The 25,122-nt window shown below is 39.3% G+C and overlaps 1 protein-coding gene across 13 annotated transcripts in view; it reads left to right on the forward strand.

Annotated features, from left to right (window-relative positions):
- Positions 1–9,377: 9,377 nt before the first annotated feature.
- The window catches only part of TCERG1 (transcription elongation regulator 1), a 51,872-nt gene continuing 36,127 nt past the window's right edge, over positions 9,378–25,122 (forward strand). For 4 of the 13 annotated variants that reach the window (XR_011567721.1, XM_070793750.1, XM_070793751.1 and 1 more), the window contains exons 1-6: positions 9,378–9,507; positions 15,458–15,683; positions 17,889–18,041; positions 19,016–19,361; positions 19,662–19,781; positions 23,677–23,919. Coding sequence is in view for 12 of the 13 variants with exons in the window: in XM_070793750.1 (XP_070649851.1) it covers positions 9,449–9,507; positions 15,458–15,683; positions 17,889–18,041; positions 19,016–19,361; positions 19,662–19,781; positions 23,677–23,919 (1,147 nt within the window). In the remaining variant the exon portion in view is untranslated. The remainder of the gene's footprint in view (positions 9,508–15,457; positions 15,684–17,888; positions 18,042–19,015; positions 19,362–19,661; positions 19,782–23,676; positions 23,920–25,122) is intronic. The other 9 variants (XM_070793754.1, XM_070793755.1, XM_070793756.1 and 6 more) reach the window with 3 other exon arrangements.

The raw sequence follows: 25,122 nt of genomic DNA on the forward strand, positions 1-25,122 counted from the left end.
GGACATTGAGGTTACTATATTAGTTATTTCTTTGTCCTAGTTTCTTGATATGTGAAAGAGATAGTGATGTTACCTTACTTGGATGATTGTTGTGAAAAGAAAATGGATAATGTATGAAAATTCTAGCCTCAAAAATTATTCATTTAGTTATTTGAAATGGGCTGAATAATTAAAAACCCATGAGTCCATAGTAATACTTAAAGATGTCAGAAAAACTAATTTGTCCTCAGTTGAGATGGCTATCAAACCATCATTTTATTTTGAAAGTTGATAAGTAAAGGGAAAGAACTAAGCGTTTATCCACTTATAGCATAGACACGGAGAAGGCAATGGCAATCCACTCCAGTACTCTTGCCTGGAAAATCCCATGGATGGAGGAGCCTGGTAGGCTGCAGTCCATGGGGTCACTAAGAGTCGGACATGACTGAGCAACTTCACTTTCACTTTTCACTTTCATGAATTGGAGAAGGAAATGGCAACCCACTCTAGTGTTCTTGCCTGGAGAATCCCAGGGTCGGTGGAGCCTGGTGGGCTGCCGTCTATGGGGTCACACAGAGTCAGACACGACTGAAGTGACTTAGCAGCAGCAGTGGTGGCAGCAGCATAGAAACTGTAATTTGGGGCAATAGCCCGGTTGTTGAAAGAAATCTTTAACTTTCAGAATAATTTTTAGTTAGTAAATGTAGAAGATAACATATAGTTAGAAAATCACTGTTTTGCTACCCCAAAGGAAAGTACTGATTCAGAAAAAGATACAATCATTAAACCATTAGGTTAATGGTTATTAGGTAGGGTGATATTTGTTCAATTTTGTTGGAGATGGGCCTGGTCTATGACTGTTGTCCAAAAATAATTATTAATAGTGCAGATAACATTACAATGTAAGGATTGAGCTGTCATCCCCTTTAGCCCAATGTCAGTCATTAAGGGTAGGAAATTCAGGTATGTGTCTCCTAGTGTGAGATACGCACTACTATTTCGAAAGAGTTCTTGATAAAAATGTTCACTTTATACTTGATCCAGTCTTCAGATCTAACTTCCAGCTTATAAAAATTACAGTGTTAGAGGAAGCAATCAGATTCAAAAGGTGAAACTGGCCAGGGGTCTTCAGCAAGTCAGTGTCATGAGAAAGAGGGACTGTTCTAGGCCAACAGTCTTAAGTGACATAGCAACGAGACACATCACATGATTCTGAACTGGATCCTGACTTGACCAAACCAGTTCAAAAGGACATCTTAGGGACCGTTGGGGAAACTTGAATATGGATTTGATATTACTATGACTTTGGTAGATGTGAAAATGTTATTTTTGATATGTGGGATTTTTGTTTAAGAGATATATAAATACTGATTTAATATTTTTTAGGGATGGAATGTTATGATGTTTATAGTTTAAAGTACTTCAGAATTAACAACAATAAAGTGAGTTGATAGGAAAAGAAATAAGATAAAATATGTAAGACATATTATAGACATAATGCTAAATGTTATCAGTTCAGTTCAGTTCAGTCGCTCAGTTGTGTGCAAAGAATATAATCTTTGGGTGCAAAGAATATAATCAATCTGATTTTGGTGTTGACCATCTGGTGATGTCCATGTGTAGAGTTTTCTCTTGTGTTGTTGGAAGATGGTGTTTGTTATGACCAGTGCATTTTCTTGGCAAAACTCTATTAGTCTTTGCCCTGCTTCATTCTGTATTCCAAGGCCAAATTTGCCTGTTACTCCAGGTGTTTCTTGACTTCCTACTTTTGCATTCCAGTTCCGTATAATGAAAAGGACATCTTTTTTGGGTGTTAGTTCTTAAAGTTCTTGTAGATCTTCATAGAACCATTCAACTTCAGCTTCTTCATGTTACTGGTTGGGGCATAGACTTGGATTACTGTGATATTGAATGGTTTGCCTTGGAAACGAACAGAGATCATTCTGTCATTTTTGAGATTGCATCCAGGTACTGCATTTCAGACTCTTTTGTTGACCATGATGGCTACTCCATTTCTTCTGAGGGATTCCTGCCCGCAGTAGTAGATATAATGGTCATCGGAGTTAAATTCACCCATTCCAGTCCATTTTAGTTCGCTGATTCCTAGAATGTCGATGTTCACTCTTGCCATCTCCTGTTTGACCACTTCCAATTTGCTTTGATTCATGGACCTGACATTCCAGGTTCCTATGCAATATTGCTCTTGACAGCATCGGACCTTGCTTCTGACACCAGTCACATCCACAACTGGGTATTGTTTTTGCTTTGGCTCCATCCCTTCATTCTTTCTGGAGTTATTTCCCCACTGATCTCCAGTAGCATATTGGGCACCTACTGACCTGGGAGTTCCTCTTTCAGTATCCTATCGTTTTGCCTTTTCATACTGTTCATGGGGTTCTCAAGGCAAGAATACTGAAGTGGTTTGCCATCCCCTTCTCCAGTGGACCACATTCTGTCACATAACATTATGCTAAATGTTATAGTAGGTAGTAAAAAATGATTGGGATGTTACAAAGCTACTTTGGGTGCTATAGGAGAATTATGATAGAAGAAATTACCTAGATGAGGGTGGTTAGCAGTCAGATTTTCTATTTGAAGAATGCTTCCTGGAGGAAGTAATTGTGTAAGTTGAGACCTAAAAGAAAGTGTGGTAGGTAAGATGGTCCCCAGTGGTACCACCTCTGGTATTTAGCTCTTGTGCAAGCTACTCCTCTTGAGTGTGGACTGGACTTACTGGCTTGCTTCTAATGAACAGAATATAGGCAGAAGTGATGGAATTTTACTGCCAATACTAGGTTACAGAAAGCCTGTGGCTTCCATCTTGGGCATTCTATCTCTGTCTCTGTTTCCCTTTCTCTCTCTCTCTTTATTGAATTGGTCATGCTAGGAGAAGCAAACTGACATGTTGTCATCAGCCCCATGAAGAGACTCATGTTGTATGTCCTCAGTTGAACAACCCATGAGAAAGTGACACATGCCAGCATCCAGATGAGAGAAGTAGGAAACAGATTCTACAGTCTTGGGTGAGTCTTCACTCCTGAGCCTCAGGGCCCCCTATGTAAAATGGGACAATACATTTGCCTTAAAGGGTTGTTGAAGAGATTAAAAACAGTTTATGAAAAGTATATATCTACCATGGGTATAAAATAGGCGTTCAAAATGGTGATTATTAAAAAGAAAAACCTGATTTAGCATTGGAACCACTTCTCAAGAGTCAATTCTGAAGAGTGATGTTATAGCCAGGACTTAGAGCCCTGATGATATTAATTAGTCTTAAGCCAACACTGTCTCTTACTTCACTTTGATATACTAAGTTTTAGGATCTATAATTCAATTGCTGTCAATCTGCTCCCTCCCCAAGGAGTTTCTTCCATTCATTCAAATTAACAGTTTGTTTTCATCTTTTATTAATGCCAGTGACTATCTTTCTATGAGGTATCTATTTTGAGGATTGTCCCTCTGCCCCTCCCCACCAGTGGGGATTAGTCTGTCATGGGTCATCTGTACGAGTATTATTTTCAGAATAGTTTGCCAGGATTTGGAGTTTGCTGATCTTGAAAAGGGGGATCTAACCATTCACTCTCATTCAAGCTCCATTTTGTTTAAGTGTTACATATTTAGTGAAACTTTAACCATAATTTCCTTCTCTAAATTTTATGATCAGAATTGTGTTTGGGTATTATCACATTTTATCATACTTAGTTAATTTTGAATATTTAACTGAGATTCAGTATAGCATGGTATTTATTGAAATACTATAATTCACATACAATAAAATTCATCCTTTTAAGTACACAATTCAATAGGTTTTAGTATGTTCACCAAATTGTACAATTATCACCACTATGTAATTTCAGAACATTTTCATCATCCAAAAAGAAATCCTGTACTCATTAGCAGTCACTCCTTCCTCCTGAAAACCTACTTTCTGTCTCTATGGATTTGCCTATTCTGGATATTTCATCAAATGGAATCATATACCATGCAGCCTTTGGTGTCTGGCTTCTTTCACCTAGCATAATGTTTTCAGGGTTCATCCATGTTGTAGCATGTTTTGGTACTTAATTCTTTTCGTGACTTAATAATATTCCTTTGTATAGATATGAAAGAAAGTGAAGTCAGTCAGTCGTGTCCAACTCTTTGCAACCCCATGGACTGTAGCCTACCAGGCTCCTCAGTCCATGGAATTTTCCAGGCAAGAGTACTGGAGTGGGTTACCATTTCCTTCTCCAAATATAGATATACCATGTCTGTCTCTTGTATAGATATACCATGTCTTTAAATCAATTCATCAGTTGTTCAGACATATTGGCTATTATGAATTATGCTGCTATGAATATTTGTGTACAGGTTTTTGTGTACATATATGTTTTCAGTTTTTCTTGGATCACGGTGTTTAGCAGTGAGGCTTTGCTGCCGTACTATCTCAGGTTTACGGCCAGGTTCTGCCATTTATTAGCTGTGTAAACTCTGACAAGTTACTTAACTTCTCTGTGTCTCAGTCTCATCTATAAACTGTGGCTGTTCATAGTACTCAAATCCTAAAGGCCTTTTTAGGAGGCCTAAAACAGATAGTACCTGGAAAGTAATTAGGACAGTGATTGGTATAGGTGGTTTGTTGTTTAGTCGCTAAGTCCTGTCTCACTCTTTTGCCACCCCATGGACTGTAGCCCTCGAGGCTCCTCTGTCCATGGAACTTTCCAGGCAAGAATACTGGAGTGGGTTCCATTTCCTACTCCAGGGTATCTTCCTGACTCAGGGATTGAACCCATGTCTCTTGATCTCCTGCATTGCCAGGAAGATTCTTTACCACTGTGCCACTGGAAAGCCCCTGCTGCTGCTGCTGCTAAGTCGCTTCAGTCGTGTTCAACTCTGTGCGACCCCATAGACGGCAGCCCACCAGGCTCCCCCATCCCTGGGATTCTCCAGGCAAGAACACTGGAGTGGGTTGTCATTTCCTTCTCCAATGCATGAAAGTGAAAAGTGAAAATGAAGTCGCTCAGTTGTGTCCAACTCCTTGCTACCCCATGAATCGCAGCACGCCAGGCCTCCCTGTCCATCACCAACTCCCGGAGTTCACGCAGACTCATGTCCACTGAGTCAGTGATGCCTCCAGCCATCTCATCCTCTGTCGTCCCCTTCTCCTTCTGCCCCCAATCCCTCCCAGCATCAGAGTCTTTTCGAATGAGTCAACTCTTCGCATGAGGGGGCCAAAGCACTGGAGTTTCAGCTTTACCATCATTCCTTCCAAAGAAATCCCAGGGCTGATCTCCTTTAGGATGAACTGGTTGGATCTCCTTGCAGTCCAAGGGACTCTCAAGAGTCTTCTCCAACACCACAGTTCAAAAGCATCAATTCTTCGGCACTCAGCTTTCTTCATAGTTTAACTCTCACATCCATACATGACCACAGGAAAAACCATAGCCTTGACTAGATGGACCTTTGTTAGCAAAGTAATGTCTCTGCTTTTCAATATGCTATCTAGGTTGGACATAACTTTCCTTCCAAGGAGTAAGTGTCTTTTGATTTTATGGCTGCAGTCACCATCTGCAGTGATTTTGGAGCCCAGAACAATAAAGGCTGACACTGTTTCCACAGTTTCCCCATCTATTTCCCATGAAGTGTTGGGACCAGATGCCATGATCTTCGTTTTCTGAATGTTGAGTTTTAAGCCAACTTTTTCACTCTCCTCTTTCATTTTCATCAAGAGTCTTTTTAGTTCCTCTTCACTTTCTGCCATAAGGGTGGTGTCATCTGCATTTCTGAGGTGATTGATATTTCTCCCGGCAATCTTGATTCCAGCTTGTGCTTCTTCCAGTCCAGCGTTTCTCATGATGTACTCTGCATATAAGTTAAATAAGCAGGGTGACAATATACAGCCTTGACGTACTCCTTTTCCTATTTGGAACCTAGGGAACTCAGTCCCTAGGTCTGAGTAAAAAAATCTCTATCATTAGCTTAATATTTTGAGGTCCTTAATGGTGGAATTTGGAACCAGTCTGTTGTTCCATGTCCAGTTCTAACTGTTGCTTCCTGACCTGCATACAAATTTCTCAAGAGGCAGGTCAGGTGGTCTGGTATTCCCATCTCTTGAAGAATTTTCCACAGTTTATTGTGATCTACACAGTCAAAGGCTTTGGCATAGTCAATAAAGCAGAAATAGATGTTTTTCTGGAACTCTCTTACTTTTTCCATGATCCAGTGGATGTTGGTGATTTGATCTCTGGTTCCTCTGCCTTTTCTAAAACCAGCTTGAACATCAGGAAGTTCACAGTTCACATATTGCTGAAGTCTGGCTTGGAGAATTTTCAGCATTACTTTACTAGCATGTGAGATGAGTGCTATTGTGCAGTAGTTTGAGCATTCTTTGGCATTGCCTTTCTTTGGGATTGGAATGAAAACTGACCTTTTCCAGTCCTGTGGCCACTGCTGAGTTTTCCAAATTTGCTGGCATATTGAGTGCAGCACTTTCACAGCATCATCTTTCAGGATTTGGAATAGCTCAACTGGAATTCCATCACCTCCACTAGCTTTGCTCATAGTGATGCTTTCTAAGGCCCACTTGACTTCCCATTCCAGGATGTCTGGCTCTAGGTCAGTGATCACTCCATCGTGATTATCTTGGTCGTGAAGACCTTTTTTGTACAGTTCTTCTGTGTATTCTTGCCATCTCTTCTTAATATCTTCTGCTTCTGTTAGGTCCATACCATTTCTGTCCTTTATCGAGCTCATCTTTGCATGAAATGTTCCTTTGGTAGCTCTGATTTTCTTGAAGAGATCTCTAGTCTTTCCCATTCTGTTGTTTTCCTCTATTTCTTTGCATTGATCGCTGAAGAAGGCTTTCTTATCTCTTCTTGCTATTCTTTGGAACTTTGCATTCAGATGTTTATATCTTTCCTTTTCTCCTTTGCTTTTCGCTTCTCTTCTTTTCACAGCTATTTGTAAGGCCTTCCCAGACAGCCATTTTGCTTTTTGCATTTCTTTTCCATGGGGATGGTCTTGATCCCTGTCTCCTGTACAATGTCACGAACCTCATTCCATAGTTCATCAGGCACTCTATCTATCAGATCTAGGCCCTTAAATCTATTTCTCACTTCCACTGTATAATCATAAGGGATTTGATTTAGGTCATACCTGAATGGTCTAGTGGTTTTCCCTACTTTCTTCAATTTAAGTCTGAATTTGCCAATAAGGAGTTCATGGTCTGAGCCACAGTCAGCTCCTGGTCTTGTTTTTGCTGACTGTATAGAGCTTCTCCATCTTTGGGTGCAAAGAATATAATCAATCTGATTTTGGTGTTGACCATATGGTGATGTCCATGTGTAGAGTCTTCTCTTGTGTTGTTGGAAGAGGGTGTTTGTTATGACCAGTACATATTCTTGGCAAAACTCTATTTGTCTTTGCCCTGCTTCATTCCATATTCCAAGGCCAAATTTGCCTGTTACTTCAGATGTTTCTTGACTTCCATGGAACAACAGACTGGTTCCAAATAGGAAAAGGAGTACGTCAAGGCTGTATATTGTCACCCTGTTTATTTAACTTATATGCAGAGTACATCATGAGAAACGCTGGACTGGAAGAAACACAAGCTGGAATCAAGATTGCCAGGAGAAATATCAATAATCTCAGATATGCAGATGACACCACCCTTATGGCAGAAAGTGAAGAGGAACTAAAAAGCCTCTTGATGAAAGTGAAAGAGGAGAGTGAAAAAGTTGGCTTAAAACTCAACATTCAGAAAACAAAGATCATGGCATCCGGTCCCATCACTTCATGGGAAATAGATGGGGAAACAGTGGAAACAGTGTCAGCCTTTATTTTTCTGGGCTCCAAAATCACTGCAGATGGTGACTGCAGCCATGAAATTAAAATTAAAAGAAATTAATTACTCCTTGGAAGGAAAGTTATCACCAACCTAGATAGCATATTCAAAAGCAGAGACATTACTTTGCCAACAAAGGTTCGTCTAGTCAAGGCTATGGTTTTTCCTGTGGTCATGTATGGATGTGAGAGTTGGACTGTGAAGAAGGCTGAGCGCCGAAGAATTGATGCTTTTGAACTGTAGTGTTGGAGAAGACTCTTGAGAGTCCCTTGGACTGCAAGGAGATCCAACCGGTTCATCCTGAAGGAGATCAGCCCTGGGATTTCTTTGGAAGGAATGATGGTAAAGCTGAAACTCCAGTGCTTTGGCCCCCTCATGCGAAGAGTTGACTCATTCGAAAAGACTCTGATGCTGGGAGGGATTGGGGGCAAGAGGAGAAGGGGACAACAGAGGATGAGATGGCTGGATGGCATCACTGACTGGATGGACATGAGTCTGAGTTACTTCCGGGAGTTGGTGATGGACAGGGAGGCCTGGTGTGCTGGGATTCATGGGGTCGCAGAGAGTTGGACACGACTGAGTGAGTGATCTGATCTGATTTTATCTGAATGGTGGAATTCCTCTTCATCGTGCCTTTGAAACCCCAGTATCCGAAGGTTTTTGTTTTTAATAAAAAGTTTAATAAATATTCAGAACTCCTCGGGTATTTAAAGTGAAAGTGAAGTCTCTCAGTTGTGTCCGACTCTTTGAGACCCCATTGACAGTAGCCTACCAGGCTCTGCCGTCCATGGGATTTTCCAGGCAAGAATACTGGAGTGGGCTGCCATTTCCTTCTCCAGGGGATCTTCCCAACCCAGGGATCGAACCTGGGTCTCCTGCATTGCAGACAGATGCTTTACCTTCTGAGCCACCAGGGAAGTATTAGGGTATGCTAATTTTACACAAGTATACTTTAAAATTGAAGGACGTATGGTTTAAATTATAAATTGCCAAGACGTTTCCTTCCCCCAACTTAATAGAGCAATTTGTAACACTCATCAGCCTGCAACTAATTATTGAATACAGTTTAACAGGTATTCTTGTGGTTAGTAATGTATCATTTAATAACACGGGTATAAACTGGTGGCCCCTTAGGACTCTATAGATTCTAAAAATCTGGGAAATAGCTCGTTTCTACAACAACTCTGTGATTGGTTTACCGGCGACCCAGGTCGATTTTTCATTGGCTCACTCAATAGAAATGGTCAAGGCCCGAGCCAATATGACCGGTACGAGGACAATATGGCCCCACAATTGGCTTTCCTGGAAGCCGACAGACACGTGGCTACCGCAGGCCTAGCCGTACGTGGGAGGACCTAGTTTCGCTAACCTCGAGAGGGCGCCGGCGGCTCCTCGTTGCTAGTGTCTCGTTTTCCCATAAAGCCTCTGAGCGACCAATCAACTGACTGTCTCCATACCGCTTTTAAAGTCGGCGGGCCCTTTCACCAATAATAAGGCAGACACCACCCTCAGCTCGGCGATTGATGGAGAGTTTGACAAATCACCTCACAAGTCTCCGCTATCTCCGCCTTTCTCTCACGGGATTGACGATCCACCCGACCAATAGGGGACGCCCAGTCGGCGGGTGGATGAAAGCGGCCCTCTGTAATGGCGGAGCGTGGTGGGGACGGGGGAGACGGTGAGCGATTCAACCCCGGGGAGCTCAGGTAAGGGCACTGCTCCGCCTTACATCTCGGCGCTCCGACGTCCCAGAGGCTAAGCCTGCTGCACGGAGAACCGAGGTGGAGGGTGGACTGAGGAGGCGCGGCGGCCAAGAGCCCGGACCGCATGGGGTTGGAGAAGGGGGAAGGGAAGGCGGCTTGAATGAGACCGGGCCGGGTTTCGGCCGCGGCCTCCTGTGGGTTCTCGGGGCGCTCATTTCCGTTTTCGTGGGGCCCAGGCGCCCCTCGCAGCTTGCGGCCCACAGGCTGGGTCCGGGGTTCCCGCTTTGGGGCCCCGCCTCAGACGCAGTCCGCCTCCGCTTGGGCGGCCCTCAGCCTGACTCCCGGCTTGGCGCCGCCGCGGGCCCAGTTTTCCTCCCTGAAGCCCTCCATGCCGCGGGGCAACTCCTCGGCGCCCTGGCTCGGCCTTCTTCACGTCCTCCGCCGCCTTTTGGTGTCCCCGCGTCCGCCTGGTTCCTTTTTGCCCACGTCGCTTGCTTTCCTTTAACTTCACGCGGCCTCCCTTTCTCATCGTTTGATCCCTTATCCCGAGTTTATGAGGAGTAACAATAGCGGCAGTCATTTGTTTCGTGCTTCCGAGAGCCAGAGAGCCTTTTCCTTAGTGTTTTCTCTTGTGATCCTCACACCCACCTTTTGGAGTAGTTGCTCTTCTGGTTTTGCAGGCCCCGGAGCAAGAGCCACCTTCAGTTAAGTGACTTGCCCATCCTTCAGGTGAGGAAACTGACGTAGAGCCAGGTGTCTTTGGTAGAATCTTGGCTTCAGGAAGTGGCTTGAACGCAGGCAGCCAGGCTTGGGAGCCTGCACTTTTCTATCCTCACTTCTAGTCGTCTGCCCACACTGTCTCCCTAAGGACGGCAGCAATGACCTTTCTCGCCCTGGTTTCTGGGCTGCCTCTGGAATTTTTAATTGTCTTGGAGAGAGAAGTCTTTAATCAGTGGTTTTTAGGGAAAACGAGGTACAGAGCTTTACGTCTGTTTGATACTTTATCTTTTTCTTGGGTGGAAAAAAATGGCATTTCAGATGTTTAGCCCCCATTCTGATTTGTGCCCGTTGTCATTCTTTGAGAATGAGGAAGAGTAGAATAAGTTATGATGACTCTAGCATTGTCTAGAGCTCCAGATAAAATTGTATAAGGAAACTGGGTATTGTTACTAAAGTTTTCAGGGGGGAAAAATCATGTCTTTGAGATGATGTTGTCAAAAATTTTTTAGTTTGACAGGAATAAAGTCTTATTTCAGGGATGGATCTCAAATCTTTAAACCCCACGTATATACTTCAATACTAAGTGATCAGAGTGCATTGCCAGGGTCGTTTAGTATTTAGTGATGAAAGGGTTATACCTGATTCTTATCTCAAGAGGTACTTAAGCTAGCCTTATGGATTGATTTGGAAACATTACTTTGCATTTAAGAGAGTATCTTTCTTCAGTTTTACAGTGAGTAGCCTTTTAGATTTTATTAATAGTAAGTGTAGACGCTGCTGCAAAACTGATTTGAATAGTGCTTTAAATTAGGTGTTCTCTTGCAAATGTTTCATGCCTTAACTTCTGGGGTTGGAAATTCCTTCCACAGCATGTGGTACAGACTTTTATTTTAGCGTTTCTCATGGTTTAAGAGGAATTAGTTTTTTGTGGCCTCTGAGTACAGAAATTGGGGCTTAATTTTTTGCATTTGTATTCTGAATATACGTTATGGTGTTGTCACCGTCATAGTGCCCCACGAATCAGGTTTTCAGGTATATATATCGTAAATAAATTGTTATAGGAGATTTAGAGATGGTCCATTTATTGGACTCACATTTATTGTGTGCTATATAAGAGTCACTGACCTAGGTGCTGGCAGTAGTCTTGAACCGGACTAAAATCCTTTGTCCTCTGGGAGCTTCCATGCTAATTAAGATTGATCTAAATTTCAAACTAACCACATCAGATGAGGAAATCAGCCTACAAGTGTGAAGAGACTACACAAAGTCACTGGGTCCGGATTAAAACCTAGGTCTCCTCACTTAGTCTACTTTATAATTTGCTTCCCATATATCAGCATTTAAAAATTTTGCTCCATTGTGCTAAAGTATTTGCAGTGCTTACCATTGGGAAGATTGCATATCTAGATATAGTACTTCTAGGGAAATAATTTGTTCTTGTAAAAAATCTTTTCTGCATTTCTGTTCATGCATGTACGCTTCTATTTTCGTAAAGATCCAAAGTGGTAGGAATGCGAATAATCCACAACAGGATTTATTTGGAGATCCAAATACCTTTCTATTCCTTTATGAGTAAGGATCATTAAGATAACTTTTAGAGTCATGTTGGTACAGATACTTTACCCAGGGCCTTTATTTACTTATTAATGCTTTATGACTTATGACAAGGTGCTTGTCTGAATTTCCTCAACTGTACACTGGGAATAAGAATACGCTGGTGTTACCACTAACTAACATGAAACAAGTTCTTTTTCTGTGCTATAGTTCCCTTTGTAAAACCGGTGCCAAACTTATCTCATTGAGTTTTTATGATGATTGAAAGACTTAGTACATGTACTAAGTACATGGACTTAGTACATAATGTCCCTATAACTGCTTGGTATAGAAAAAATACCTAGGGTTCACTCTCATTATTAAAACAGTAATTGAACACCTGCCTTCTGGGCTCTGGGAGACATCAATATACTAAAGAGAAAATACTAGTGAGTATAGGTAATATAAAACTAAATAAATGTGAGGATTTTTTTCATAGCATTTACCTCATAGTTGTAAACTCAGATTGGATAATGAGATAGAAAGGAGGTGGGAGAGACTAAGGTGGGAAAGAACTTTGAGCTTTAACTGAAGAATGAGAGAGTCTGTTACATAAAGCTCTGGGGGAAAGCACCCCAGGCAGAGGAAGCAAGTGCAGAGGCTTCAGGGTAATGAAGTAGTTGATCAAAAGGATTAGAGTCTGTAGAGAGATCAGCAAGGGCCAGGTTATATAGAGCCTGCTAATAATGATTATAATAATATTAATACTGCTACTAATATTAATACTGTTTAACAAGGTAATTTTAGTAGTCACTAAATTATGGTTTTTGATTGCTACTATTACTATACTGATGTTGTAGTAACAGCAATAATAATTAATAAAAATGTGCTGAGCACTGTTCCAAGTACTTCATTAGCTTCTTTAAACCTCACTGCAGGTAAGGTTGTTGTGATAAAGTGCATATAAAGAGCTCAGCACGTGTGATATACATATCTGACATAAGAAAATGGCAGCTTGAGGCTGTCGATAGAGGAAATGATGTGAATTTTGCTAGCATTTTCACTGCAGACATTTGAAAGCATCTAGCTTTTCAGGTAGAGTACTATGCTAGGTTTTGTGGGAGAATGAAAGTAATGATGGTTAAAATAGTTCACTGTGTCCCAGGTACCATCCTAAATGTTTCACGGGGATTATCTTATTAAACAGAGAGAGAGGTTTCATTTCTGTCCCCACTGCCCCTCACTTACATCTGAGTATATTCAGGTTCAGAAAATAGGTAAGAAGCCTGAAACAGAAGGCAGAGCCCTGGTTTGACTTGCCATGGTTTTAGAGCCTAAAATACTTAACTTCAAGTTAGAGCTAGAAAGTGTGACATTCAAAAGAAAGAAATAATGTATAGCTGAAGGCTGAGATGGAATATCTTTCCTTGGTGAAGATTTTTCCTGTCCCAAAGGTTAAGACATTGCTTCGGTACCAGTGACCCATCAGCGTTTTGGGAGTGCGTGTAATTTGAAAAAGGCTGATTATTGTTTCTGCAGTCACTGCTTTTAACTCATACTTCTACCATTGGAGTGTAGGATGATTTGCAGATTTGGTGAAATATGTTTGGTATAGTAGTTCTGGATGTGTTTACAATCCTTGTGCTCTCCTAGAAGGCAAGTTGGTTCTTTTATTAGGATTTTTTTAATGTCTGAATTGAACTACGATGTGGAAAATTTAGAGAAAGTTGAAAGGGTAGTCTTAAGCACAGGGTTGAAAAATGTAGGAAAGTTGGAAGAATCTGGTGAGGCGAGAGTGTCAGAATGATTATTATCAGATGCACATGAGGATATAATTGTTAATCTTCTCCTGAGCACTGGAATGTAAATTTCATGTTTATAATGGAGAGAATTATTGTAGCTAGTAGGTAGACTGTGATAGGTGCTCAGTAAATTCACTATGGCATATTATAGTAAAGATTTTTATAAGATTCTACATACCCTATTTATAAGGTACAGTATCACCTACATATTCATTGGTTCATTCAGCAAATACTACTGAGCCCTGCTATGGGCAGGCATAAATAACTATGTGCTGGGGATATAAAGGTGAACAGGACAGACAATTCTTGCTCTAAAGGGGCTAACATAGACAGCATGGTGTAGTATATAAGAGCCTTTCGCCTGTGTTTGAATTTTGGAGAAGTAAATGGCAACCCACTCCAGTATTCATGCCTGGAAAATCCCATAGACCGAGGAGCCTGGTAGGCTACAGTCCATGGAGTCGCAAAGAGTCAGACATGACTGAGCGACTTCACTTTCACTTCACTTTACCACTGAACCAGCTGTGTGGCCTTGGATAAGTTGTTTTACTTTTGTGTGCCTTAATCTGTAAAGTGAGGTTGATAAAATCTTATTTCAGAGTTAGGTTGATTGTGTGAATGCTAAGTTGCTTCAGTTGTGTCCAACTTTTTGTGACCCTGTGGACTGTAGCAGGTCAGGCTCCTCTGTCCATGGGATTCTCCAGGCAAGAATACTGGAGTGGGTTCCCACATCCTCCATCAGGAGATCTTCCTGACCCAGATCTTTTATGTCTCCTGCATTGGCAAGCTGGTTCTTTACCACTAGCACCACCTGGGAAGCCCAGTAAGCATTTGTAAGAGTGAAAACATTATTAAAAAAAAAAAAAGGCACTTAGGAGATAGAGAACACCATCTAATGTGATATTGCTTATCTGTTTGAATGCCATGGAGAAAGTAAAGAAGGTGTTTAGAGATTGAAGACTGGGGTGGGGTGAAAACAGTACAGAAGTACAGTACAGTACAGTACAGAGGGGCATTCCCTTTTATATGAGAATGCTAATTATGTCTTAAGCTGTTAGCCTCCCCTGCTATAAAAACCTTGTATTTAGAAGTAGCTTCAAGGTTCCAAAAAGTTGCAAAAACAAAAATAGTATGCTTAATGTTAATATTTTACCTGTTCTGCTTTGTTGCTTGGTCACGTATGTGCTCTCTGTTACCCTGAACCATTTGTGGTAAAGGGTCACACACACCACGGCCCTTTACCTATAAATACTCCAGTGCTTGTTTTCTGAGAATAGTGATCTTCTCTGGGACAGCACTGTTACCTCCTTTGTAAATTTGCACTGATAAAAAGTCATCTTTTGTCTTTATTCCAGTGTTGTCTGTTAATGCATTATGTTCTTTATCATATTTCTTCTCTCTAGTTTAGTATCCTGTCTAGAGTTGGAATTGTATTGTCATGTCTCTTTGGCTTCCTTTAATCTAGAACATTTCCACAACTTTCCTTTTTTCTTCTTTTTATAACAGCATTTCTGAAGAATATACTCCCTGCTCCCCCCTTTGTAATAGAACATTATTTTGTGTTTGTCTAATAACTCATTATGTTGAGGTTAAACATTCTTGCTTGGAATAGGTGGTATTGTGTCCCTCTCAGTTGTGTTAGGTCAGTTTCTCTATTGCATAGTGTTTTGTTTATCCTTATTTCTATTGTAAGAAACATGTGGAAAGATATAGTAAGACCATGCAAATAACCCCCTCATTTCCTCCTAGATTTGGTGTCCATTGATACAGTGATACAAAATGATGACTTTCCAACTCTGCTTGCTCTTAAGGGCTTTAAAAATTGATGTAATCAGAGTTTAGTAGCTATATTTTTCTTACTTTGAGAAAGAAAATTTTATTCATTGGTTTCCATACAGGATGGCTCAACAGCAGGCCTTGAGGTTCCGAGGCCCAGCTCCCCCACCAAACGCAGTGATGCGAGGCCCACCACCTCTGATGCGACCTCCTCCACCTTTTGGTATGATGCGAGGCCCTCCTCCACCACCTCGGCCCCCATTTGGACGTCCCCCTTTTGATCCTAATATGCCACCAATGCCTCCTCCAGGAGGGATTCCTCCACCTATGGGCCCTCCACACCTTCAGGTAAAGAATGTAGAGATAGCTATTTCTTTGTTGGTGTTAGTATCAATAGTATGTATGAGTTTTGTATGTATGAATAAAACTTGTATTCTTGGGTTTATAGGAGAATGAGAACTAAAGAGAACATCTTTATACTAATGTGTTGCTTCACAAGCACTGATAATGATAATTAGTATGGAAATTCAGAATGGAAATTTATATGGTGATGAAAAAATATGTATATTAGGATTGAATAAGGTAGTTCTAACTTGCTTTCATCTCTGACAGTTGTCTTTAATAATCTTCTTGATGGGAAATGATATTTGAAAGCTTATGTGTAAAGAGAGGGAAGTTTGTTTTCAATGATATACATTACTAATGAGTTTATATATATTTATATATTCCTGAAGAATTCTTTCCATGAATGATCCCTAGTATAGAATCTAGAATGTGACCATCAGCACATTTTGTAAGCACAGTATTTTAATTTTTTTCCTTTCCTAGGAAAAAATATGAATGTCTCACAGTTTTAGAAATAGAATTTTTGTGAAATTTCCTTAAATGAAAATTTTCCTAGTGTTTTAGCCTGAAGCATATATCCTTTACTGAAGTTATGAAGGTATCAACTCTCAAATACCTACTTTTGAGATTATATTCTTTTTGACTGTTTCTGAGTTTTCCGTTTATTTAACCTATACAGTTCTGAAACCAAATACAGTAGTATCATATGCCTTCTGTTAGCTTAGATAATCAAGAATGAATTTACTAAAAATAGAGATAATGAGGTACTATTTAAGTGATGTTAGCTCTGATAGAATTGTGTGTATGGCAGAAACACCAGATTTTAGTACTTTGCTTAGTTATTTTGTTGCCCTCCTAGAATAAGCCTGTCCCTCCTTTCCCCCTAGCCCTCTTAAACAGTTAAATGGTTTTATATTTTCTTTAGAATTAGAATATGAAGTAACTTTTTGACTTGTTGACTGTGGTATAACTTGTTACGTGTGAATTTACTCTATTTTGTGCCTTTAAGAGTTAAACCTCTTTGTGGAATATTATAAAATGTAATGGGTTAATGTAACCCTCTAATGGAAATATATCAGATGTTGTAATGGGATGCTTCCTAATGTGATGCTTTTTTTGGTCTTGATGGACCATTGTGTGATTTTACTTTAAATCCAAATGATTTTCAGATACTGTGTAGCATATATTTGGAATGAATATTTTATAGAACATGGGCCTGTGTGCTGATTGATGCTTGAAAGACAGTCATTTGAATCTAGAAACACGAGTATGGAAAAGAAAACTTTTTTAGGAAAAAAAGTAACTTTCACATTATTGGCATAGTGTCAATTCCATTATCCAGATTAAGATGCTTTGGATAATTAAGTTCTAATGTTACTTGTAGATTATAGAGGAAATCTTTTAATCCCTGTTCAAAATCTGTTTTCAGAATTGCAGACCTTTTTTCTACTTTAGTGAGTAAGATATAGCAGTTACAGTTAAATTCTTTGGTTCAGGATCTTGGGTTGAGTCAGCAATCATTGAAGGAATTATGAGGGATAGTGTTGAATCAGTAATGGTTTCGGGAGATTTATTTTTTTAATTGTAATATATACCATTTAGATTCTTTTCACAAAAGTAAAGTGAATAATGATTTTACTGTATCTTTTAAACTTACTAATGTTAGCATCTTTGGTGAGCTACATTATTATTATTTGAAAACTAGGAAATAAATGTTTTCCTAGCTAATAATTTTTTCCATATAGGAAAAGAGAATAAAAGGTTAGGTATATCTGATTTTTCTTTTTAAGTTATTACTTGTTATTTGTAAAATAACATTTCTCTTATAGTTTGTTGGTTCCTGTTGTAGGTGAGCTGTCAAGGCATTGGGTGGCTGGTGTTAAGAGAATCAGTTTTTTTCTTCTGAAAGTAATGTAGTGCCCAATATATGAAATAGCAGTTAAGGTATAAATAATAAAGCAAAACTCACCTATAATTCTACAACCCAGAGATGACTGTTATTAGTATCTTGACATACTTTCTTCTAGTCTGTTTAGTAATCATTTTTATTACAGAAAAACTTTGCTTACACAACAACCTAGGTAAATGTATTTGAATTGACTATAAAGCTAATTTCTCTTACAGTGCCTTACCTTTTGGGTAGAATTTAGTAATAATTTGAAGGAAAAAAGACAAACACAAGTGACATTACTTCTTGTGAATTAACAGAGACCACCTTTCATGCCTCCACCCATGGGAACCATGCCTCCTCCTCCTGGTATGATGTTTCCACCAGGAATGCCTCCCGTGACTGCTCCTGGTACTCCAGCACTGCCTCCTACTGAGGAGATATGGGTTGAAAATAAAACTCCAGATGGGAAGGTAAATTATGAAATGTATTTAGGTTGTTATCTTCTTGGTGACAGAAGAGTAAAACCTGGGAATTTGGCAGATTGAAATCAGTGCCTATATCCTTGCCAATTAAGAATGAAACTCAAGTAAGCCAGGGTAGGGCAGGACTCTAGGAAAGGTTCACTTGGTTGGACTTCTGCACAGACGTAAGGTGGCCTGGAGCACTATCATAGGTTTGCCTGTGATTCTGAAACCTGTGTTTTTAAATACACACCTTAGGTCCCCTGACAGCTCTCAGGTTTAGTGTTTACTGGGAGAACTCACAGGACTCAGCAGGTAGTTGTATTTGCAGCTATGACTAATTATAGAAAAAGGATACAAAGCAAAACCAGCAAAGAAAAAAAAGGTGCATGGGGCGGAGTCTGGAGGAAACCAAGCACAAGCTTTCAGGAGTCCTTTCAGTTGGAGTCTCATAAGAGTGTGTTTAATTCCTGTGCCATGGAATTGTGAAAACACTGGTAAAGTGTTGTCTGCCAGGGACGCTATCCTGAGCTGAGGAATCAAGGTTTTCACTGGGGACTGGTCCCATATCTGGTACCATCTGCCTTACACTTACCAAATTCCAGACTTTAGAAGGAAGGCAGGTATAGAGCATAAACTGCATTGTTTGCGTAAGTAGTTGAGCCATTCCTATCAGTTAGGGAATGGTGGACAATGGCTTTCTAAGGATAGCGGTCTTAGATCTGCTGTGTTAACTATGCACAAAACATAGCCTTGGTTCTCCTTTTTTGATGTGTTAAAAATACAGTATGCTCTTTATAGAAAATTGAGGGAAAAGGAAAAAGTGAAACATTACCAATAATCTCATATGAACAGCTGATTCTGATGTACTTTCTCTTTTCTAGGTTTTTAAAAAAATACTATTTAAGACAAAATATCATTGTATTATTTATAAATGATAGTTGACAGGTTCTTTGAAACTGATGATTTTGCTTCTTCTGCAGGTTTATTATTATAATGCTCGGACACGTGAATCTGCATGGACCAAGCCAGATGGAGTTAAGGTTATTCAGCAGTCAGAACTGACACCTATGCTTGCAGCCCAGGCGCAGGTTCAGGCCCAGGCCCAGGCCCAAGCACAAGCTCAAGCACAGGCGCAGGCCCAGGCCCAGGCCCAGGCGCAGGCGCAAGTGCAGGCGCAAGTGCAAGTGCAAGCACAGGCAGTCGGTGCTTCCACCCCTACGACCAGTAGCCCAGCGCCTGCAGTATCTACTTCAGCATCATCGTCAACCCCATCCTCTACCACTTCCACCACCACAACTGCCTCTTCAGTTTCGCAGACAGTATCAAGTGAGTATTGGTCAGCATGTGTTTTCATTTAGGGACTAGAGAAATGGACAAGTAGGAATGCATTCCCATATGGTCCTAGTTTAAGTATTATCCTTGATATTATTTAAAATACATTTTTGACATTAAGACTTTTGGCTAAAAAGAACAGAAATTTATATTAGTAGAAAAAATTATTTGTTCAATTGAAATTCATGAAGCTAAACTGGAAAAGTGCAGAGTTAGCTGTTCAACTTGGCCAACAGTAATGTTGGGTGCTGTGGATTTGCAAAATAAGTGTGAGTCTTGGCCCCTATCTTGCAGAGTTTCCAGTTTTTCTAATTGAGGAGGCAAGAAAAATGCATGTGAAACAATTAGAAAATAGTGTGCAGAGTTATACAGCGAAGCTAGAAGATATAAGAATTCAAGAAAACGGAGAGACAAGTGAGTGGACTACATGGGTATTGAGATGGATCATAAAGGGTGTGTAATAGGATTTGAATAGGTTCAAAATTTCAGAGAGGTGTTTCAGATGGGGGAAACATAGGTCAGGAAATGACGGTAAATATAGTTTGTAAGATTGTTAGGTGGGAGGCTTTTTATTAGGTAATATATTGAATAAGAGACCAGGTTATGGAGAGTTTTAAGAACCAGGCAGATAAGTGAGGCAGGCAGGCGCTAGGTGGTTTGTATAAATTTAGTATTCTGTAAGATTTTTTTCTTGTGCTCATTTTCTGGTTAATGTTGAAATTGGGGAAACTTAGGAAAACTTGCAGTAATCTTGTTTAAAGGTAGCTAGGTCTCGGAATGATGTGCAGGCAGATGTAATGAGGACTTGAGTTAGAAGCAGTCCAAAAGGTAAGAGAACTTTCAGGTATGAAATCACAGAAGCCCAAAGGTACGTCTTTTCTCTAAAGATTAGCAGTGATGAATAGACTTCAGGGATGAGGAGAGAAGAATGTTAATTTGCTTAAAAGACTGTCATTAATATTTATGATACTATTTCTGGGTTTATTTTTTTTAAATATATAAATACAGTACTTATTCTGCAGGTTCAGATTGAGCACCCAAATATTTAAATAATTTTATTGATTTGATTATTTAATATGATATGAAGATACATAGTTATCCTTATAAGGGAATTACAATCCTAAGAGTCTTTTCCTACCTGGATAATAGGTGAGAATAAGGGGGAAAAAAGAAACTCTTCTCCCTCCCCCAGTAGCTTTGGGGACTAGGGAATTATTAGTGTATATTACCTTATAAGAAATAAGAGAAATCTAGTCATTTTAAAAATTCAAATTTGATTTTATTTACACAAGTAGTAACTGAAGTAGTAAGGTACCTGTGTAAGGGAGACAGTTTTTTTAAAGGCCCTATCTGATATTTTTCAGATAGCTTGGGAGAAAATATACTTAATAGAAAGATGTAAATAATGCTTTATTAGTCTGATTTCTTCTGTAGCTATGTTGACTTCTGAAAATTTAGAAGTTTAGCAGTGATACCAGCTAGTTGGTTGAGGATCTTTGCCTTTTTATAGGCAAATGTTTCTTAAACCTGTGCGGCAAGGCAAAAAGCTGCCAGTTTTTATGGGGTACTTTTGGTCGAAATGGGAGACGGAGATCGTTAAAAGCATTGTGGTTCTGTGGGGGAGGCTCTGTGTTGATTCTGTTGTTTTCCCTGTCTTCTTCGGAAAGAGAATCCGTAGTATTTGTTAAGGAAAGTGGATAGCCAAAAACTTTGAACTGTTCTCTATATATTCCATTTCTGTATTGGAATGGTCTATCAGTAGGCCCATAGGTGTCTTGTGGTTATTAACCATTCTATTCAGAATTCCTGTGTTTTTTTTTTTTTTTTTTTTTGCATACTCTTCAGTGATAGAAAGGAAGGTCTTTATTCTAAGAACAAAACAGTGAAATCTTGTTCTTTTTACTGCCTTTAAACATCAGTTTTGATGTTGTCTTTCAGTATTCCTGACATCTATTTTTATTTCGCTTGATTCAGTCATGAAGTGTTACCATACTATAATTCTTAGTATAATTCTTACTATAATTCTTAGAATTCTTTTTCCATCTCTTAGAGGCAGTCACTTGTCTTTAGTTAAGGTCCGAGGCTGGATTAGTAGTATATTTTGAGTTCTAGTGTTACACTAGTCATTTTAGCAAATGAAGCTAATAGAAATTTACTTATTATAAAGTCCTAGCTACCATTCTCCCAGCTCCTCATTTAATTTTAATTCTTTTATTTCCTTTGTCCCTTTTCTGTCATGACTCCCGGCCCCTAATCAAATTCAGAAAATCCTGTTTCAGCAAGAGGATGAGTGAATACTTTCTGCCATCTCCATTGGTGTACCTTTCCCCTTGAAATTTGATCCCTTTCTAACTCATTTTCCTGATTCCAGTACTTTATATCATAATTTTAACAAATATTACTAAGTACTATTACCATAATACTTTGAAAAAATGTAATTCTATTAACTGCAGTGTAAATCTGGGTAAATGGAACTGAAAATTAAGGAGTTTATATTTTAACCCCAGTTGAGCCTAAACTCGTTTTATCTTGTGCAAATTTGTGAAAAATGCTGATGAAATCCTACTTCTCAGGGAAGTTGGGAAATAACTAGATTTATTTTCAGCCATTGCAGTAGATTACAAATGATAAATGGTATATGTATGGGACTGGGCAAATGTTGCATGTAATTTGTATTTTTCACACTGTTATAAAATTATATTAATATGATACTGTACCCTAAGGCTAGGTCTATGCTAGACCACCAATTCATTCCTGGGCCCCTGAAGATACTTGTTTGGCCCTGCTGTCTATTTAGCCAAGGTGAGTCCCTCATTAACAAGTATGAAATTGCACACATCTTCCCAGCCTAAGTGAGTTTTTCATTGTTAGGAGCTGAAGGAAAGATAGTGACACATTTTTCAGTTGAATTATTGGGTGGTTTGCATTAGACAGTGTGCTTTCCCTTAGAATAAAATTGGCATAAAGGTTGGGAAAGCACTGTTTTATTTATAAATTTGATGAATTCATTCTTCGTCCAATATAGGTAAAGTTTGACATTTTTCCTTCTGTCAAGATAAAGATGACGTATTTGTTACCAATGAATTATAAAAACAAATTTTGTTTTGGAACTAGATGGTTTAGTTCTGTGCAATATTATATTTGAGAACTGAAACTTTAAAGGAGAGAAATATGAATTTTGTATATTTCGAGAGTCACAATTTGATTTTATGTGCGATTACCAGGGGTGAAATGTTTTTATTTTTCATATCTAAAAAAGAATGTATTAGCAGAACCAGATTATCCTGAATTTCACATTCTCCTGGTCTCACATTGGAAACCTGAGTGGTTTTTTTTTCCCTCTTTTTTTAACCTTTTTATTTTGAAATAATTACAAAGAAACCCGTTTTTTTTTTACTCCATTTGTTCATATCCAGTCAGTCATTAGTTATTGCATATCTTTTTCCCTCTGTTCTTCCTTTCTTGGACAACTTCAGATGTGTTGAAATTGATTTTCACATCTCTGTTTTTCCTTTTCTTCCTATGCATCTGCCAGGTTAATTCATCAAATGAACAGTGATTATTACTCTTTCATTCAGAAACCTTCATTCTGCCTCCACTCATCCCTTTTACATTCATGAAGTCACATAAATAACACGTGAATGCATTCTTATTAAAAAAGAAAAATCAAACTCTGAAGCATGTGTAGTAAAAATAAAAGGGTATATACAGATACAGTTTGGTGTTCATTCTTTTAGATTATGTCTCTGCATTTACATGAGTTCTTCCCTTTCCCTCCCCAGTCGAGTGCAAACTCATAAGTTGTGTGTTCAAGGCCTCCCAATTTATGCTTCTTGCCTACCTTTCCAGCTGTAATTTACTGGTTCTGTTGATATGCCTAGTGTTTGACTAGTTAACTGCTTGCCTTCTGTTTTCTAAACAAGTCCTTTTTGTCCCCTACTCTTTGCTTTTACTCAGTTTTCTCACCACTTGCTTATTTTCTCTTTTCACTTTGTCATTTTCCTTGTTAAAATCATAATCTTTCAAGGCCTGTCATCACAGTATGAAATTTTCTGTACCGTCTCACAGTAGAAGTGGTCTTTGGGTCTTGATTCACACTCCTGTACATTTATCCCATCTCACTTTGTATTTTAGTTATTATTTGTGTTTCATCTAACTATTTTCAAGCTTCTTGAAGACAGAGACCTTGTTATAAATACCTTTCAGTGCATGGAATGGGCCCTTAAATACTGAATGAGTGAATGATGAATGAGTATAGTAAAATCGTTTATGAACGAGTGATACATATTTTTGTTTTATTTCTTATCAGCACCCACAACACAAGATCAGACCCCAAGTTCTGCTGTTTCAGTTGCCACGCCTACAGTTAGTGTTTCAACTCCTGCTCCTACAGCCACACCTGTGCAAACCGTTCCTCAGCCGCACCCCCAGACGTTACCTCCTGCTGTTCCGCATTCAGTGCCTCAGCCAGCAGCAGCAATCCCTGCTTTTCCACCAGTCATGGTACCTCCGTTTCGTGTTCCCCTTCCTGGCATGCCAATTCCACTTCCAGGTAACCAACAGATGATAACAGTTTCTCCAGTTATGTTTTCATATTGTCAGTTAGTTTGTTCTCATGTGTCTGTTACATTTGAAATTTGCCTTGAATCTCACTTGTTTGAAACATTTTTGAAAGATTCATGGCTAACTGCAGTATTTTCTCTTCAGTTTTGGTAAATGTCCTTTTTTGTTATTGTTGTTTACATGTCTTAAAATTAGAGCCACATTTAAAGCTACACTCGTTTTGGATAATGGCCTCAATGAATTAAAAGTGATCATCTTTTTGTGTAAATGTGTTCTAAATGCCATATTTTAAGGGATTGACTGTATGAAGTTAAGAAATCACGTGATAAGAGTTACCACAAGTGATTTATATATCATCCATTGGTCCAAGCACTTTACGTGTAATAAGTCATGTAATTTTCACCACCATCTTAGGAGGTAGATACACAGACAGGTTAAGGTTACTTGCCCATGGTCACATAGCTGCTGATAAGGTGTTGGGGTTTGAGTCTGGGCACTTCAGATCCAAATACTATGCTCATAATAATGATGTTATACTGAGAAAAAACTGTGAGTAATGTAATTTAAAAAATTCATGTGAAACAAAACGCGTGCTTCCCCTGTAACAATTGTGAAGTATAACATATACCACTTAAATGTTTACATAATTGCAGTGAATTCATGTGTTTTATTTTCTTAGGGGAAATCATTTCAACTAGAAAAGGAATTAAAAGATTTGGAGTAAAGTTTTTCCCCATAGGAATTAAACAATGATAGTGTTCAGCATCCTAAATATGAGAGTGTTTGCTGTTGTCAGACACATTTACTCCTTAATCCATCGTCTGTTCTCCTAGATTTATAGTTGAAAATATTGATCCCTTAAAGAGGTCAGGGCTTCCCTGGTGGCTCAGACAGTAAAGAATCTGCCTGCAGTTCAGGAAACCCAGTTTGGATCTCTGGGTTGGGAAGGTCCCCTGGAGGAGGAAATGGCAACCCATTTCAAGATTCTTGCCTGGGAAATCCCATGGACAGAGGAGCCTGGTGGGCTATAGTCCATAGTTGGACATGACTGAGCGACTGACACTTTAACTAAAGAGGTCAAGTTTACAAGGCTAGTTTGTAGCAAAGATGAATAGAACCTAGGCCTCCTGTCTCCTAATTTCAGGTTCTTTCCACCTGACTGCTACTTTATTGCATTATTTTTTATGTAAAA

This window comes from Bos indicus, chromosome 7 (assembly GCF_029378745.1).
Source record: "Bos indicus isolate NIAB-ARS_2022 breed Sahiwal x Tharparkar chromosome 7, NIAB-ARS_B.indTharparkar_mat_pri_1.0, whole genome shotgun sequence".
Classification (NCBI taxonomy): Eukaryota; Metazoa; Chordata; class Mammalia; order Artiodactyla; family Bovidae; genus Bos; species Bos indicus.